The sequence below is a fragment of the Ruditapes philippinarum genome, unplaced genomic scaffold (genome assembly GCF_026571515.1).
Source record: "Ruditapes philippinarum isolate M1 unplaced genomic scaffold, ASM2657151v2 ctg990_1_1_1_1, whole genome shotgun sequence".
Lineage (NCBI taxonomy): Eukaryota > Metazoa > Mollusca > Bivalvia > Venerida > Veneridae > Ruditapes > Ruditapes philippinarum.
The window spans coordinates 145,396-165,852 of NW_026863230.1; the positions used below are offsets into that span (position 1 = coordinate 145,396).

Genomic DNA, 20,457 nt, shown 5'->3' on the forward strand with positions numbered 1-20,457 from the left:
TATTTTCAAAAATTGCAAGATAACGTACAGACCTACTTACCTGGAAAAAAACACGGCGGGCGCTTTAGATTTTCATGACTCTGAAGCCATTTTATAACCAAGTGTGCAACAACTTCGCACCTTTCCCTTGAATTAAGCATTGGACGATTTTCTGTCGGATTTCAAATATGATTACTATTTTATCTAATGGTTTTAACTGATAGTACAAACTTATTTTAGCCCCATCATATTTCAGATGATCGAAGGATATGTCTTGTTTGTTACGTCATTAAATGTATCTTTATATTATAATAAATTTGATATTCAGGAATGACATTTATTTAAGATTTATAATTGAACGGTTTGGTTGTGATGCAGTTGGCAGAAAAGTTTTGATATAAATGTTAAGGCAACAGCAAAATTGATAGCACAAATAGTAGCATATACATATTGAAATTTGATGTCGAACATATTCCACTTGACATTGGCGTTGTGATCTCAATAACAGATGTTGTTGAACTGTCTTCTTCTGGAAATATGGTTGATATGTTGTCAATGTTGTCAGACGCCTGTGTTGCAACGGACTCGCCTTTGGAAGAAGTCAATATTGTACTTAGCCAAGGTACACAGCAGCTGTACCGTGTACACTCAAGCTCATAGTAAATGCTAACATAGACTGAATTACCTTCACCAAAACCGTCCTCGCAGTAGTAGTTTAATGTGTTGTTTGGACAATGTGTAGAATTCTTACCAAATGGCAAATATGAACAAGATAGCGCACCAACGTCTGAATCCTGTAATAAAATCCTATGTGCACTATACACGTAAATGATGCAATTAATGATCGTACAGAAATACTTTGACAATTATTCTTGAAAATGTCTGATCAATCGAGAAATTAAAATTTATTTTTACAAAATTAAAGATAAGCGTTGAATAAGTAACTTATATTTTTCATAATTTGCAAATTTATCCGACTGGGAAAGTAAAATTCTTCGTAGACTGAGTATTTGGAGTTAATGAATGATATTGCATCAGTATCGTAAGATTATATTAAGTTCTTGAAAGACTTGATTCATGTCTTTCATCTTTTTTTATTCGTTTTTGGTTTTTGTAGAAGTTTTCTGTAGATATCTTTGAAATGTTCGTATAGCCATATGTAAACATAAACGATACAGGACGGCACGAGTTCACCTTGGTGCATTATCCATGCATGGGTAGACACGAAGAAGAATCATCAATACAAGAATGAATAGACTGGTAAGAAGAACCATAAATACAGAAATGAGTAGACACGGAAGAAAACCCAACAATCCAGGAATGAGTAGACTGGTAAGAAGAACCATAAATACAGGAATGAGTAGACACGGAAGAAAACCCATCAATCCAGGAATGAAAAGATATGGAGGAAGAACAATTTATACAAGAATGAGTAGACACGGAAGAAAACCCATCAATCCAAGAATGAATAGACATGGAGGAAAAACCATCAATAAAGGAATGAATAGACACGGAAGAAGAGAAATCAATCCAGGAATGAGTAGACACGAACAAGAACCATCGATACAGGCATGAGAAGACACGAAGAAGAACCATTAATCCAGGCATGAGTATACACGGAAGAAGAACCATTATTACAGGCGTGAGTATACACGGGAGGAAAACCATCTTTACAGAAATAAGTAGACAGGTAAGAAGAACCATCAATCTAGGCGTGAGAAGACGCGTATAAAGAAACAATCAATCGTTCTTAGCCAACTAGATAGCAATACATGATAAGAATCAAGAACCCCAAGCGGCCAGCCGCTAAAACTTTATTAGTTTATTCATTTTACAATGCAACAATGAAGATCTTTTATCATTTTCAGAATTTTACCCCCAATATGAATAGAAAGGCCTAGTATTTCGTCAATATTTATTTCAGCAAAAGCAATGTCACTTATTTGTCTTGCTTTAATTTTGGAGTTATCTATTTTTCATTAATACATTGTAGTATACAAATACAAAGTTGAATCTACCAATGTAGGCTAGTTTCAGTCGGCAGATCCATCTTCTTCTTTTTTGCTATTCAGTCAGTATCTTTTTCGAAATTTTAAGATTAAATTGATATTTTCATTAAGTTGGTTATATTACCTGGCAAGTATCGTTCGGACTAATACAATAGTCCCATCGCTCCATTTCATTTGTGGTGTAACACCAAAGTTCATCTGAAAATATATAATGACAATTTTGTCGCAAACGAAACAAATGCATATAGTAAGTAAATTACCAGCTTGGTCCATAGTTAGTCTAATAGAAAATGAAATGGAACTGACACAATGTACATTTGCGAATATGGCCGCTAAATATTATTGACAATTTATTTTAACCCAGTAGATCGAATAGAGAAGCTAAATCAACTTTTATTATCAATAATAGCCTCGAACTTGATATGGAATGAAAGTAGTTCTACCACGTGGCTTTTAGATGAGGGTGTTATCTTTGATAAAGATATAACGAATACTATATACAGTATGTTTGGCATCCAAAGGAAAAGTCTACTATGGTAAAATTATGATCGAACATCAAAATTAAAATGCTCACTGATGTACTATTTTAACCAAATCTAAATAAATGTCAACAGATAGACATTTTGAACTTTCGGTTTAAAATAAGTATATAACGAATGTACTGTTTGCTGTTATATATGTAAATTATGCTCGAAATGTTGGCATAAATTCAGTCTTCAACGCTCGCATTTAAATTACTTTTTTAGTCTCTTAGCGTAGGTTAGACCTAAATATCGTACATCCGTTCATTGTGTCCATACGTCAAGTTCAATAAATGTCAATATAATACAACATGTCGACTTTGTCACATGTGCTCATTTGTGTGTGATAAGCATAGGGAATCTACCTAATTCCCCATATACTGTAGCATTTGGTGTTTGTTGTCTACGTGCTACGTTTGTTTCGAGAATTACATATTCTGGGGCCTTGTGAATTCCCCATAATTCATATCCACAGTTCATAATAGCAGCAATCATGGATTCAAACAACATATTTTTTTCCGATACAGCTAAAGATTTAGTATCAAACAATGATGCAAGAGAAAACAGGGCTTTCATTGCCTGTTGTTATAGAGATATCAGAGTCTGGATTTAGCAACCATTAAAAAGCTAGTGTTGCTCCAAGATTTTTACCATTATATCAAAAATGAAAAGTTATTTTGGCTTTTACCTATGTACAACTTTGCACATAAAATTTTTTAACATCAAATCACAACGATCGCAGTACAAACTCTTTGAAGTGTAACGTTTACTTACCCGACTCTCCAGCACCTCTGCAATAGTTGTGTGCATCAAACACTGACGCGTCGTTCGGAAAGAAATGCGTCGTGTTTCGTACATGTTCGTGTGGTTGTTGACTGTCCCACCTTTGACACGTGTGTCCATTCAGAGTCACATTTAGTGTACCACTGTACATTATTGAATCCATGCATTCTGAAATAGATTTTTGATATTTAGTTATTGACAGTTACATTTAAGAAAGTTTCGTGATATGTTTGTTACTTCGCGGAGTGCAAGATAGTTTGCAGAGATTTGGTCAAAGATGCAAACTGTCAACTCATCAGAATTTCTCAATGCGTACTGAAAATGGGCACTACTTGCGGAAAGCCTCAACTAGAAATACTTCTTAGTTTTCGATGTAAATAGTATCATCAACTCCCCTTATTTCGCGACTACCGTAAATTCGCGGCCATCTTTGTTTCTATGATAGTCTCGGACTAACTCGTTTCTGCGCATGTGTGACCGTGGGAAAATTTTTACTAGGGAGAATTTACCTTGACCTCAAAAACATTAACAAAAATCATGCTGTTTAAACAGATAAGAGCCTTCAAAACTATTTTCAATGTAAAACTTGCCTTTTTCCTTATTCCCAAATATCTATAACTTTTAAAATCCATTTTTAATTCAAAATTGTCTGAATTCCAAAAAAATAAACATTCGTCTGCTTCATAGTAACTTTCCATATATGGAATTACCCGCCACTATCAAAAAAATAAGGCCAAGCATATTTTTATTGTTAAATTTTCAGTCCTGTATGTTTAATGATTTTTTTTATTTTAAGCTTAACCCACAGTCAATGAAGAAAATCTTCAGACTATATTCCCAAACAGCACTGATAAATGCTAACAAATTTGTTGGGAAGATGGTGTACCTGTCCTCGGGGCATCTAAAATGTATTGTGTGCCAAAAGACACAAGAAACAGGAGTTTTGGCAAAGTTGACCCAGAAAATTTTGTTATTGGTTCAGCACCTTTGTTTAGTCAGCTTAAAGAGGCTTATGTAGTTAAACATTTTCAGACTATGTCTGATTATGGGTATGGATACACATGCCAAGAAGGTATTTATATTGCAGCAGAATAAATATGCTGTTCTCCTAGGCAAAAGGAACAAGTCTCATCCTATGTTTACTGTCTTTAAACACAAGATATATTTACAAATTGAAGCAAAAAATTAAATGAAATCCCTTATCCCTTCTTCATCACTAATTGTCTTCAAAATATGAATTTAATTTTACTTTGCAACACATTTTCTTTAGTAAATAATGTTGATAAATGTTCTATAGTGTGGGACATGTCAGTCTCGAACCACCAGAAACATTTCATTCAACAAAAAAGTATAATTCAATTTTCAATGTTTAGGTAGCACCTAATTTCATATTACTGTTAATCTGTTAAATGTGTTAGAACAGTTATTTTTAATTAAATGCTCACTTTGGACCAAGTAGTGACCAAAACCAAATATTTAAACTTAGATGTGACCTACATGTAATTGTACTTTTTTTTGCAAAGAACTATGGGATTACGTCACATCCGCGAATGGCGGGAAGTGAAACAAAATGGCCGCCTCCATTGATAAATGTAAACAAAAGGTGACATTGACACTTGTTGAAGATTATACATGTGAAATATTCGTAAGAATTATGAGGAAATAAAAATTTTTAGCAGGTTAGTGACGTATATTTTCTACTTGTTGACCTTTTATTGTTTGTTACGCCGGAGAAAGCTTAGCGTCGCGGATTTACGGTAGTCGAGGATATATTACCAAAATGTATAAATTAATAGTTATACATGTATATATACACTGCTGCTGCAAAGTCATGAACCTTTTTATTATAGGCAAAGAATGCAATTTCGCTGTATTTCAAATCAATAACAAAGACATTTTGTAGGTATTATGATTGTGTTTGTGGTGTTTTTTTTTCTGGATTTTACCGCCGATTTCCACATGTGTTTTGATCATATCAAGGCGGTGGGGTTTCCTAGAAATCTAACAAGTTAAATTCCTCACAGTGATTACCTCCCTTTGTAAAACACTGTATCTGCAGACTGATGATGAAAGTCACATGACGTTATATCGAAATTCAAATCTTAATATGAGCCGTTACATCATTTTTTTCGTACCTACGCTCGTTATAGTTTATCGAATAATTATCTTAAGTTTACAAAATCATAAAAAATAAATTCAAAAGCTAATTAAAGAAGTATATAAAATATCAAAATATTGATAGAATTGTGTGTGGTGGCAGAAATATCTGTACTGGTAAGGGGAAATCACTGCGAAAAAGATTGCAAACAAGTATTTACTAATTTCTCCGCAAGTTAGACTGCTTTTTTCTCGTGATTTCTGAAGCAGCGGTGATAGACAATAGACCATTAAACTCAATGTCGGTGATCAATTTTCGCGCGGAGAATTTACGCCTCGCCCGAGGATCGAACGAACGACCCATGGATTATTAATCCGATGCTCTTCCTACTGAGTTTTGGACTGTGTGGCCGAAATAGTAATTTGCTGTGTGATACCTTTGCGAAAAAGTAAAATGCTTACAAATTCAAAATACATTGGCAAGGAGGTATTTAATAACAAAATTAATTCGCGAAGCGATAACATTGCAAAAAAGAAAACTGCTATTAAAATTATTTTGTTTAGTAAATACTTTTGCGAAGTAGTAAAGTGAAAGAAATGTAAATATCTTGGTTAAATGATATAAAATCAAAGTGTTTACCTCCACTAGCGACAGCAAAGAAACATGCTGCAAATACTATATACTGTATCCAGATAACCATGGCTAAAATGCTTGCAGTTCAGGCTGCTTTGATCACGGTATATAAGAAAACAATCAGGCTCTTTATATTCAGACAGAAATCAAGCTGTAATTCTTATTGGTTTGTATATTATTTTAGTCACTTTGGCACGTGGTATTTCCTTAGTAGAATAGGAGGAGATCACTTGATTGGTTATAACCATGTACACGTTGAATGCGCCGCAGATCTTTCTGTATATTACATACTTATTATTGCAAAATTGGTTTTCATTTTTCAAATTCCATGAACATTTCATTCAACAAAGAATATGTCATTTTAGTGTATCATTTACCCGAACAAAATTCCTTTTACTGTAATTTTGGTAAAGATAAGATAAACAGCATATGTGGCTATTACTAAAATGGACTGAAAATGAAGATTATGGAACAGTTATAACGATTCCAAATCATAATAATATAACTGATGATAATCTGTATTGAAAACAATATGTTTTACATAAAATCTTACTTAATAAAATATCATACTTAAATGACGTCGCGGTATAATCTGCAAAATTCATTTTTATGCTCAATGCACTTGATGTTCGATTCTTATTAAAATTAAACTATTCTAGTTGTGGCGGGGAGTGTGACGCCGTTACATGTCGCAACGCCGATAAATGTCACACTTGTCGCTAAATGTCACATCATCGCCGCTTAAGGTCGCAACCGCTGCTGCATGTTGCAAAATCGTCTGCCGTTAAATGTCACAAAAGTAACATTAAATGTCGCACGATTTTCACTTCCCGTTAAATGTCGCAACGCTAACGTTAAATATCGCAAGATGTAAATTCATGTTAAACTAGAAGCTAATGGTGTTGCATTACATTTGCCATTCTGTAACATTCTGTAACTTATGTGTTACTTATCATTAATAAAGCAAAAATGAATAAGTTCATATTTAAAGGGGGATTTCTATATACCTGCTAGGATAGGCTTTGCTATGCCTTCAAAAATGATTTGTTGAATTAGGAGTTTTGTTATTCGGTTTTTAAATCTATAATCATCATTCATGCCCCCTTGGCTTTGCAAACATACGTGTATGAAGTATGGCATATTCTAGAAAGATTGGATTGAGATAGATTTAATATTGTGTGTCCGCATTTTCCCTACAGCTTCAGCATTGAAAGGTTTTATGATACTGACACTATCAATTTCGAAGTACGGTCTTAAGAATTTCATTGATTCAGTCATACACGTACGCTATATGTTATAAATATTTTAAAATAAATATGAAAATGGGCGTTGTCAAAATTCATATTTATATTTAGTGACTTTTTTCTGATGTTTTTGTTTTTCTCTGACAGTCCATAGCTTCAGTTATTCATTTAATTATAAGAAATTGAAATGATAACTTTGTCATGTTTTCTCAACACACAATACAGTGTAAGATTCAGACATCAAATTGAATCACACTGATGAATAATCAAAATATTATTACATACATTTTAAAAAATCGCGAGGCTTTTGTGATTTTTACTCGATGGTTCCGGCTCGTTAAAATATATTGAATTTTATCATATTTCGTGAAAATATATTCCATATTTTACTCGTACGAAAAAGAATTCTCTTAATAGTACGAGTATTTGCCAAAAAGTTTCATTGACACGTAAGAGATTGTTCAATCTTAAATGTCTTAAATGATTCTTATCAACACATTTGGTCAGGTGCTTATTCATTTAAAATGCCTTGTGGCATACAGCAATTGATTCTATCAGGAAATTATGTAATATACAGTATATGTTTTATCCATTTCTTATAGGATTATGTTCGTCAAGATAAAGAATGATGTGATACTGTTTTTTAAATAAAACTATTTTATTCTATATCAATAATGAAATGTGAAAACAAAAATGTAATTGCTAACATGGCAAAATTTGTATATTCAGCGATGCAACTGAGAATTGAATCTAATTCATATATTTGTTTGAACACTGAAACATATGTATATGCATAATTTATATTGTTTCATACTTTCCTCCATTTTGTATTGTACTGCCAAACAGTTACTTGGCGATGAACATGTGTATGTTTTGCCAATGAAATATTTGATTTCACTATATTCATTTGTTAATGTTAATTAATTATTTCATTTACTAAGGGCTTGATAATATTATATAATTTATACAATAATAAGGTAAAATATACTTCGACTTATCACTATTGTACTTTCGACTTTTCATCATCCTACCACCAGCTTCTTGTCTAACATGAATTAAAAGTATACGACATTTAACGGTAGTGTTACGACATTTAACGGTAAGAGAAAATCGTGCGACATTTAACGTTACCATTGTGACATTTAAAGGCAGACGAGTTTGCGACTTTAGCAGCGGCTCCGACATTCAGCGGAAATGGTGCGACATTTAGCGGTAAGTGCGACATTAAACGCCGTTGCGACATATAACGCCGGCACAAGGAGCATAATATTATCTCGATTTGTAGGAGAGAACAGTAAAAACAATTACTTCATTTCTGGTATAATAATAATATAAAGTGTATTTGTTTAGTTCAGTATAAGATCGGCATATATTTCACCGAGTAAGCACCAAAAGGAATATTTCACGAGTGACGCAGCCACGAGAGAAATATGAACTTTCGGTGTTCACGAGCTGAAATATATTTCGATCTTACACTAAACTAAACAAATTTCTTTTTTATTAAATGCAAAGAAATGTTAAAAAGACATTTTAATCTAATACTAAATGAAAAGCGCGCATTTACATTTGTGCACTCTCTGGTATTTCACTGAAACAACGTAACCGGCTTATATTCAAAACAGTGAAAAATATCAAATTGATAATTTCACTGTTTCAAACAGTGAAATATCATTTTTTTATTTCACTAATATATTTCTGTAAACCACCCAGAAGTATGTAATAAAATAATAATAATAATAAGAAGAAGAAGAAGAAGAAGAAGAAGAAGAAGAAAAAGAAGAAGAAGAACAACAACAACAACAATAACAACAACATTAACAACAGCAATAACAATGACAATGATAATAATAATAATAATAATAATAACAATATAATAATAATAATAATGATAATATCTTTCTTTCAAGTAGGTAACAAATGCAGATATACCATCGTGCAAAATGAACAACATTTTAAAGGTGGCTTTTTGAACAATATATGAAAGCAAACACACGCACGCACGCACATGTACGGACACACACACGAGCGTGCGTACAAATCAAGCAACAATAGCTATTTCTGTGAGTCATTAAAAATTGATTCTACAAGAATCATAATTTGATTGATTTAACAATCGCTCCTTTTTATATCAAATATCATTGTTATCAATTCATACCCATGGATATTTGTGGTTCTGTTCTGAAATATAAAGATTTTTAAATACTTTGCTAAAACTGTCAGAGCTTTATTTACGACTGCAAAATCAATAAAAATGTCATAAGAATTCGAATCACTTTATAAATATTGTCACACCCATTCTGTCTTCAGGGGGTGGGGTTGATGTGTTGGTATATTCTATATATGCTAACTCACTGAAACAGTTAAACAGTGGTTAGTTTAATAATATTTTATTGCTCTTTGAATACAATTTAGAACATTATTTCCACAAAACAACATTTTTTAACAAAGGGCAAAAGGGTTGAACAACAAGTTCTAGCAACATAAATAACTGTCATTCCCTTAAGCATTATAAGATATAAAAACGAAAACATGTTTAAACACTATACACATGGGCAATTACAAATATTAAGACGGATACAAAAACAAAGTAGCAAGTATAATTCGACATCAAATTTAAGAGAAAAAAAAACAAAACAAAAACATTTGCTTATCATTTTTTTAAATATAAAAAATAATAGTAATTTTCCTGCACTTGCAGTTTGTGATGGTTTGTATGGCTGTCAAAATATGTCATTTATAAGGGGAATTAGAAGAATTGGTATTGGTTGGTTGGTTGTTATATGTTTGTTTATAGATATACCCGAGAATTTAGAGATCTATAAACCTTACTGAAAGATCTATTTAACATTGTCATTTTCTTGCAATCAATGTTTAGTCATTACTAGTATTTTACGGTTGAAATATACAGACATCTAAGTTTCTAATAGTGTTTTGGTAAGAAAAACAAAAAATGGACTTTTCGTTATTTGTCATTTAATATAAGTCATTTTTTATTTTCTGAAAAAGACAAAACGCCGAAAGATAAAGAAAAGCGTTTGTCTTTATTAAACTGATTAATTATATTATGAATCAATAAGAAAATTTGAAAATAATTAATATTATTGAAAAACATGATGCACATTAGTATTTTAAAGGTCTCCATTACATACTTAAATGACGGTTTTGTTGTTTTACAAATTGGTTGCCATGAAAACGGGAAAAAGATCAGTTTAAATCTACGTTTTATTTCATTTTTTCGTTTTTCTACGATAATTGAAATCTTGTATTTTCACATAGGAATCGATGCTTTAATGATCTTGAATCATTTTCAACAAAACATAAAAGTTGTCTTTTGTCGTAATATTTCAAGTAATGTAAAATAAATTTCATAATGTCAAGCAAATATAGCATTTCACAGAAGTACCTAGTGACATTGACTTCACAGTTTGACATAAATGAATGTCATCATGATTGTAATACTTCTAAAGACACGTGATATTAAAATAATTTATAACGTGTTCAACACACCCAATGGGATGTTTTGGCTACCTATCATTTTCAAATGAAAAGATAGCCAAATGTTCGACACATCAACAATTTTTTATACAGAAGCTCTGCTACATATGTAATTGTGATAAGCATAACAGTCAGGCAAAAAAAGCAACATATCCTCATTCTTTGTTGACAAATGAGTGCGCATTTTAAGATACTATAAAGCATACTCGTATGAGAAAAATAGAACGATGACAAAACACCTGTTAAGCAAGGCACATACTTAAAATGGTACAACATAACCGTAACGGCGTTCCTTAGATTTCTATTATCTTATTATTTCATATTGCTTTGTCATGTAAAAATATTAAACTTTATATTACTCATTAAAGCTTTTAATGAACATAAAGAGCTAATTGCCTATAAAGTATACACAACATTTTAAAATGAAGCTGTTAAGATAATATCCATAGCACATTTTGTTAAAATTGGAAAAGCTTATAATTTGTTCATTTTTTATGTATATATGCAAACATAAACAAAGGATACTAAATGAAAATAATATGAATGTTTGAAATTCAATTCAACCCAATGTTCAACTTAACTCGGCAAAACATATTAATGCATGTCGCCAATATAATACACTATTATAAAGAGGAAGGCATGAAATCATACTAATTCATTCCATCAAAGATTGATTACAATAACAAAATACATTGATATAACTTTATAGTACCTGTATGAATTATGTTTATATAACATAATTCACACGAAAAAGGTTTGCTTTGTTAACATATTCTGCAAGTTTATAAATAAGATCACGTTGTTGACAGTGTAAGAGAACAAATCTTGGCCAGCGGCAATAATATTTAGGTAAAATATTAAACCTAATCTGTATACTTCTATAAATATTTTTATCTACCCTCTCAAAAGAATAATATGGTTCATAAATGCGGCCAACCCAATATGTAAAAAAATCTGGAAACAAAGTGATCCCCCGGATGCATTAATAACGACAAAATTACATGAAAATTGCAGACAGGTTTGATTGAGTCTGAACATGAGGAATGATGAATAAGTGCAAATTGCTCACCGGCAACACGTGGTAAAGACCACATCTTTCACAACTCTCGTAGCTAATCACAGCCAAAAGATTAAAGCAAATCAAAGCGACCCCACCAAGAAAAATCGCGCATAAAATAAATGATACAATACCACTAGTGAGATATCTAATTTATATTTACATGATTTATGTATTTATCCTTTTTTAATAAATAAATCTTGTACGTACATGATTAAAATTTGGTTTGGTACTTTGGTTGGAAAGGCACATAAAAAAAAAGATTTGATTTGTAGGTAGGGTAGAAATTGCATGAAATAATATTGAGGTAAATATAAACTTTCTGAAATAGTGCATCTTCAGGTATGATTTTTTGATAGTGGCAATTAGGTGAACCATCATTTCAGACTTGAAACTTGTACCAAATGTATTATCATTTATACGGCAATGGTCAGAAACGTCCAGCAATCTTCATTTAAGCTCATTAAATTAACACTGAAGTTAGTTTAGACACCTTTTTCAAGTCATTTATGACTATGGAAATTATACGCTGATAAAAGAGACGTACACATGATGTAAAATTTTTGGCTCAATTTTTAATGGGAGATTTGTGGCGTCATTGAAAATAAATTAAAACCTTTTCTACATATAAAACGTCATGCATAGTTACAGAATATTCTGTATTTACAGATAAAAATATTTAAAACAACACTGAGAGATACTTTTGCTTCCGCACTGCTTATCAACTAATTTTGTTTTAGCAAATACAACTTTACTCTCTCTTTTTCTTAGTCAGTCATTATGCTATCTTCCTGAACCACATTCAAGGATATTAATAATTCTTGAGGTTTGATGTTGCTGTTTAATATTTCCAATCTCCAATGTCCAAACAATAAGTTTATTGTTAAAGCGTAAAGACTGCTAAATCAGGTTTGATAGTGTTAATTAAGTGCACACATTTGCCTGACAATAAAAATTCTACAAACTGTACAAGAGACTCACTATTTACATACTGTTTTGTTGTATAGGGCTTAGATCATGTTCAGATTTTCTTCGATCTTGAGAATGATATTTACCCGTGCTACCATTCTACAAAACTAACTTTAACATAGTCAACTTTCCAAGACAAGTACGTATCAACATGTTACGTAAAAGATGTCTCTTAAATTTCCAAAAAAAAAAAAGAGAAGATATTTCGAGTGATTAGTGTTGCAAGGAGTGCTCCAGTCTTCCCAATCTATGGATAATTAAAATCTCCTACAATAAACGTATAATCCATTTTCATCTCCATTGCTTTATTAAATAAACATGCTTAACCTTTTGGAGTTTAGTTCTGTACTTGTAGGGCTTCAATAAAGAGCTTCTATTAGAATATGCCGGAATACACCAACATGCTTCTTCAAAATTAACGTCATTCAAATGTTTACATTCTTGAACAGAAAGATAACATTTGCAGTAAATACAAACCCCTCTACTTTTTTTCGAGGTATGGCCTTTACCTACTTCAAATCCTTCAATATATAACTCAGCATTTTCAACCTCTAAAGAACTAAAATGTTTTGGATACATTTCTGTTATTATAATAATATCTGGATTTAAGAGAGCAATTTGCAGCTCAATCTCATACTTTTTATACAGCATTGAGGTAACCATTAGTATAATATATATGAAATCCAGTTGGAGGATTATTACTTCAATCATGATCAATATCAGAATACATGACAATTAAATTTGTATTGTTGGCAGTTTCTTCAAATGACAAGATTCTACTAGTAATATCAGTTTCACTAGTACTACCCCAGTCACCATCAGATTCACTTTTAAACATATTTTCTGACAATAACGCTTTAGTACTGTTACTTATAATTAATTCATTACATGTGATATTGTGATAACTTGCAAATTTGGTTTCCTCATGCACAGCATCTTCTCGATGCACAATGTGTGAATTCAAAGGTTTAACTAACAGTTTTGAATGTAAAATTTGAGAACAATTAACAGAATTAACATATGTACAGTCACTCTTTTGAAATTGCAGTTGCTCCACTGGTCCTCGAGCTTGTCTCGACGATCAAAAATACCGAAAAAGTTGATACTGAGGAGATGTAGAACTTAATTCTCTTTTCTTTCTCCTTTCAATCCTAAATTTATAGGCATCTTCCCTCTATTTCCATGCTAGATCACTTAAAATACATTCCATAAAAAAATTCTTCGTCAGAAGTTCTAACATTTATACGGGCCATTTCAAGAGTTTGGTGTTTGTTGTCAACTCAATTAATAGAGAAGTTAACAGGCCTAATCATTTCAAAGCTATTTTGACCAAGCCTAAAAGAGATAATCTTGTTCATTCTGTTAACATCATCAGATCTACAATCCTCTAAGTCATTTTTGTCGCATTATTATCCATAATAATTGTTCTAATCTCCCTTTCATTCATTTTGCTCACTTAAAAGGTTTATTTATTTTTTCTAAGGTTATGATCTTGTCAGTTAACTTTTTTCTCTCTTTAGATTGGAGTTAGTATTTTCTAATGACGATAGTTTTGCCAGAATTCTTTTGTAACCAGGCATACAAATACGACAATGTTTATACACCCATATTACACCATTTTCACTTTTACTATTCGTAAGAGCATTGTAAATCTTAGCACCCATTTTATTGCAAGAGAAGCAGCACAAATTTTATAAGAATCACATGCAAGGATCTTATCTTTACTTGTAATTACACTTTCACAATCAACACCATCGTCAGTTTTAGATTCACTATCTGTGTGTACATCATTGATCATATCATAACTAACTCATAAACACTATTTGCAGAAAAACAAAGGGGATTTTTCTGGTTAACGGAAAAATTAGTTCTAAACTTGTTACATAAAAGGACAATTTTGAAAGTCATACCTACTTTCCAAAGTATTCTATTTTTTTGAATTCACAATATTTGCACATGTTTCGTTGCTGTAGCCATGTTGGAAATATAGTAGCTCATTTTGGAGAGTACACTGCTTCTATTGACCCCAACTGAAATTATCTGTCCACAGTACTGTTACTGGAAGGACATTTTAGAGAAAGAAGTCGGGGACAAACTCAAACTTATATTTATATTTTTTTACTTTATATTAATGAAATAATTAGTGAAATATATTTGCTAAAGATGAAATTTTGTTTTTTGAATAGAAAAAATAAATGTGGCAAAACATTTATAGTTAGTGAACAAAAACATATATTAGAAACATTTTTATCATCATATCCTAGTGTTTCCAATAAAAGGAGTGTTTACAATTGTACTATCAACTTTCGGGATATCAGCTTTCAGTAATATTTACATTATCATATATATAAAGTAGGAAAATAACAAATTGAAAGATAAAAGAATTATTCAAATTTCAAGGTGTTTAATTCAATACCTACTTTAATATTAAATGACTTACTACTTAATAATGTTGTTCTAATGGTGATATTTGAAATACATGAGTTCTAAACACGGGGCTACTGTGGAATCAAATGTTATGGCGATATATTACATATGATATCTGTAGGTGTATCCTATTTGTGTCATTAACGTTTTGATAAAAATCAAATACTCCCATGCTACGAGGGAATCTCTTGATGGTCTCGGCCTAGTGAATTTTCGTACTCTTTGTTCTATAATATAATAATAATAATGATAATAATATCTTTATCTATAGAAGGTAACATACAAAGTTCACAGGAAGTAACCAGTATGGCTTTCTGATTTAACAATAACAAAGAAAAAAATGTAGATCTATACAAATAAATGTAAATCTATTAAGTATAGATTTTGCAGCTCCTTTTGAATTGAGTTTACTTTATTAATGTATTCACCCATACCGTACAACAATAAGCAAGCACAGGAAGGATGTACGCGTTGTAATATATCTTTTTTACTTCGTCAGTAAGGTAAAAAGTGACGTGTTTGAAGAGGGCAATTTTTGTATTTATTTTTTTGCAAACAGAGTCTATTTATTAATTAATGCCAGTTTAATGTATTATCTACATAAATGCCCAATAACTTTTGAACGGTAACATTTTCTAGAGTTGTATCATTTACTTTCAGTAGGAGAGAATTACATTTCTTCACCTTTTTTGAAGAACCAATTATCATTCATTTTGTTTTTATTGAGTGCAAAGACATATTATTAAGGATACACCAATCATTTATATATTTTTTTTTGGTAAATTATCTTGTATTTCCTGTAAACAGTCAACGGATTGGTAAAGTGTAGAGTCATCCGCATACATATCATTCACATTTGAGGTGAATTTTATACTGTCTTCTACTGAAAACATCAACACTATCTAAATCAAATGATGCCCGAAATATAATATGAAAGCCATTTACTTTTTTCCGAAATTTACTATCTGTTGTAACAATATTTAAATTTTCCACTTTTAAAACTCCCGACTGATGGTTCGTAGAACGTCTTTAAACCTTCTGCCAACGAATGACGTCCTGGAGAATACAAAACAAACAAAAAACAATAACAAAACAAAACAAAAAACGTTTAAAGGCACCATATAACTACACAGCTGCAATTAAAAAACACTTTATTTATAACCAATCAAACTAGAGATGACTTAAAAAAGGGCCAGTTCAAAATTCAAAAGTACAATGGGTTGGGTTTAATTCCATACCGGGGTGACACCTTGAATATCGATCCTTTTTATTCTAAACAGGCTAGCATTGTTATAAATTCGTATCATATAATCGTATCCTTGTCTTTCATTACTTTTTTTTCGGGGAAAACTGATAATTTGCTATTTTATGTGTATTTTCTCCTCTATTTCTATCTCAACTGGTTAGTGAACGCCACAAGAAAGCTATATTTAAAGTCAACGTTGAAAGAAGAATTTACATACCTTCTTTTATAGAATGAAAGAAAGTTATAAATGCCACATTTTAATTATGTTGATACACTTATCAATTCGATTACAATCTGTTAGAATGATTTATACTTTTAAAATGTGATTTGAATTGAGAATGTGCTAAAGTTTTGTTTAAACATATTTATCTCAGCTCAATTGCGAAACAAGTTCTTGCAACTTATATTAATCACTTTCGAGTCTGCTTCCTGGAACTAACCATGCAGTAATGGTGTCATATGAAGAAACATGGTCGTGACGCGATTAGTGCTCGAACCCATGATCCACGGGTTGATAGGCAGATGCCTAAACCACTAGGCCACCGCTCCCCATGTGCTTAAGCTGCAAAGAATGAGGAAATTTGAAAAATTTACTCGTGAATAGAATGTAAAATGAGAATAAAATACATGTATTCATTAATAATTCATGCTTATGAAACAGATCTTCTAGTAAACAGTGGAAAATATCATATTTGTGTAAGTCATGTAGCAATTAATAGTTATGGGATATACCAATAAATTTAAAGAGTAATTTTTAGTATGTTTATGAAACAGATTTTCTAGTACGCAGTGAAAAATATCATATTCATATAACTAATGTAGCAATTAATAATTATGAGATTAACCAATAAATCTATATAGTAACTTTTAGCGTTTTATGTAAAACTCGCATTTTCTACAAAGTCAGAATGACATTTCAAATCAGAAAGCATTTAATGAAAATAAACTCGTCGAAAGTGCCAATAGTAGAGTGTTAACTCCAAGTTTAAGACAATCATGATTCTAGGCGAGTTCTTTACCTTAAGCCGCTCTATTGCTTGAATGCTTTGCATTTTAAAAAGAAAATGTATCAGGCCAAAATATGTGTAAGATCCACACTCTTGTATAATTTTTACCAACAAAGTCTTTGTACAGCTGACACGTTATGCCTAAGAAATGAATAAATTATCCCTGTGTGGAAAAGGCAAAGATCTGTTTTACTAATGATATATGTCACTGTTCGGATAGGAAAATACGTCCTCAGGGTGCCCCGCCCATTGGGCGGTAAGGAGACTTTCCGGCCACGGGCGGGTGCGTAAGGGACGGATATTCAGATCTGAACTGCAAATACACGTCAGATATTTTTTCTTGCATGTTCAGTCTGATTCTATAACATTTAAAATGTTTGCCTTAAAAAGATATTTTTTCACGGAAATTAATAACATTTTATTCGTAACTATTTTCTTACAATAGCGTATGGATTTACAAGTAACTCTAACGTTGTTATAATTAATTAATTTCTATTTGAAAGACCATGTTCCATGGACATATGATCATCAGTCGGCACTAAGTCTTGTATCTTCTTCAAATTTTGTACTATATCAATGGCGTTATTTTGTTGCAACTGCTAAATGATTTTTAGCATCGTTCGTCAAGGTTAATAAGAAATAAATAATAATCAAGAATTATTGTTCAACGTTTCTGAGCAGCACTTTAAATAATTTATTTTTCTTCACTGTCTCAATCTACATTTTGAAAATCAAAGTGCTGAAAGTACTAAATTGATAACGTTAAGCACATCGAAAACGGTGAACGTATATATATTATACTTTGCATCTATACAGTCAAATTAATGCGATATGTTAATACAGTATTCGTTTGATGTCCTGTTGATATATAATGATAAAGACTTGAAGATGATAGTGTTGCTTAAAAATACAAATGGGCCGGGAAATATATGCAATGCAAGAAATTTTTTCTACTATGGATTTAGAAATTATATATTTAAATTAAAAAATCTCTTCGATGAGTTACCATTCTTGATACATGCTTTTACCATATTAGAATTTTGTTAAGTTTTCAAAGGGTTATAATCAATTAAGGTCGATGACTTAACGTTAATTCATATTCCTAAGCATAGGTGAATGCACGATCCACAGAAAACCCATTAAAACAGTTTTCCTCCAAACATCTTAATTATATCAATTAAGTTCACAAAAACGTAAACATGTCTGGAAAGTACACAATAATTGCTAACGCTTTCGATAAGGTCAGTAATGAGAATGAGAAAGTACTGTTGAAAATACATGACTATGGAATCAGAGGTCAAACTTTAAGATAGGTCAAAAGTTTTCTAAATAACAGCCTGCAGTCTGTTGTGCTAAATGGAAGCACCTCAAACCTCATCCAAGTATCACCCAAGGCTCAGTTCTATGACCCCTCCTCTTTCTCGTCTATACACAAATGAACTCCCACAAAATATTCCCGGGTCCGCTTGTTTACAGACGATACTGCACTATAGATTGCTCTGACATCTGCAAACCAAGCAGTCACTTTCCAAAATGACCTAAATCGGTTAGAAAAGTGATATGGAACTTAACCCATTCAGTTATTGAGTTATCCACGTCACAAAAAGGAAACATCATATTCCGAGATAATACTTCCTACATTGAGTCCAATTAGAATCGGTTATCTCAGCTAAATACCTAGGCGTGGATATATCAGAAAGAAATACATAGGATGCATACATGAAACAAAACTTTCAAGAAAGCAAGCAAACCTTATGATTCCTACGCAGGACCATGAAGGTTAAATCCCAATCCATTAAGTCCGTTGCTTTCCACGCGTTAGTCAGACACCCGCTTGAATGTGGTTCCGTGGGATGGTCTCCGCACGCCAAAATACAAATACAGATCAAATTGAAAATGTGCAAAGAAGAGCAGCCCGATGGATCAAGCTAGGTTATGGTCAGACCTCTAGCGTCACGGACTTCACTCCCTAGCTTAAGGTTCGAAAACTGGAACTCAGACGTATAGATGCTAGCTATATAGGTTATCCCTTTTCTATAACATTCACCATGGTCTCGTTTCTATCCCCATAGAAGAATATGTGACACTCCCAAACATCACGCCATGGCCATCCCCTGTGTTATAGGTTATTCACAAACAACATCAGACTATCATAAATGTTCCTTCTTCCCTAGGACTGTATACCTCTGGAACCACCTATCCTATGCAATTGTCCTATTCCCTACCCTAAATCAATTCAGTGTCATAGCTTGCATTGACCATATCTTACCTAAGCTTCCCAGTCCCTGTTTCAAACACTTTTAATATTCTTCTTTTATCCTCTTTTTTTAACAACTCTTTTTAACTTTCTTGCGATTTTGACGCGCAGATATGTCAACGTCCACGCGAGGGGGGTTAACATAAATAGAAGATAGATAGATGGATGCAAAGATAGATGGATGGATGGGCGGGCGGACGGACGGACGGGATGGGTGGATGATAACTCCTAATCACAGAGCTATATTTAATTTATTTTGTGTATAAGTCTTTGTTCTGAAGTTTATGTATTTTATATTTTTAAAACTTATGAAAATCACATTTTTTTTATATTTTTCTGCAAATAATTTCGAAAAATATTAAAGCATTGGTTAATTCAATATTGATAAAGTTAGATATATGTATACTTAAATGACAGTATTTTGGTCTCACCCCGGTACGGAATTAGACCAAAAAGTAGGGGTTTTTTTATTTGAATTGGCAAGATTTCATCTCTAGTTTGATGGGTCATAATTAAAGTGAATTTATTGTATCTGTGTAGTTTTTTGTGTTATATGATGACTTTCAACGTTTTTTTTTTGTGTGTATTCTCCAGGACCTTCTTTGTTCGCGGAAGGTTTAAAGATGTAATACCAACCAGCAGTCAGGGTTTTTAAAGTGCTCAATTTAACCCATTACTTCATGAGCATTTTGTGAAAAATGGCTATTTTCATTGAAAAGTCTCCCGTTACAA

The 20,457-nt window shown here is 32.0% G+C and overlaps 1 protein-coding gene across 1 annotated transcript; it reads right to left on the minus strand.

Annotated features, from left to right (window-relative positions):
* Positions 1-234: 234 nt before the first annotated feature.
* Positions 235-3,454, minus strand: LOC132721525 (plasminogen-like). The gene is made up of 3 exons (XM_060705842.1): positions 3,284-3,454; positions 2,113-2,186; positions 235-773 (listed from the first exon to the last, which is right to left on the minus strand). The coding sequence occupies exons 1-3, from the start codon at positions 3,441-3,443 to the stop codon at positions 384-386; spliced, it is 624 nt and encodes a 207-aa protein (XP_060561825.1). The 5' UTR covers positions 3,444-3,454; the 3' UTR covers positions 235-383.
* Between the last annotated feature and the right edge of the window lie 17,003 nt (positions 3,455-20,457).

What these genes read in the sequence shown, in the direction of transcription:
- LOC132721525 (XM_060705842.1), bottom strand. Translation starts at nt 3,443, where the DNA reads ATGTACAGTGGTACACTAAATGTGACTCTGAATGGACACACGTGTCAA. An exon ending in CAGAGGTGCTGGAGAGTCGG is followed by an intron (nt 2,187 to 3,283) that starts GTAAGTAAACGT and finishes ATATATTTTCAG; the next exon opens with ATGAACTTTGGTGTTACACC. An exon ending in GTCCGAACGATACTTGCCAG is followed by an intron (nt 774 to 2,112) that starts GTAATATAACCA and finishes ATTTTATTACAG; the next exon opens with GATTCAGACGTTGGTGCGCT.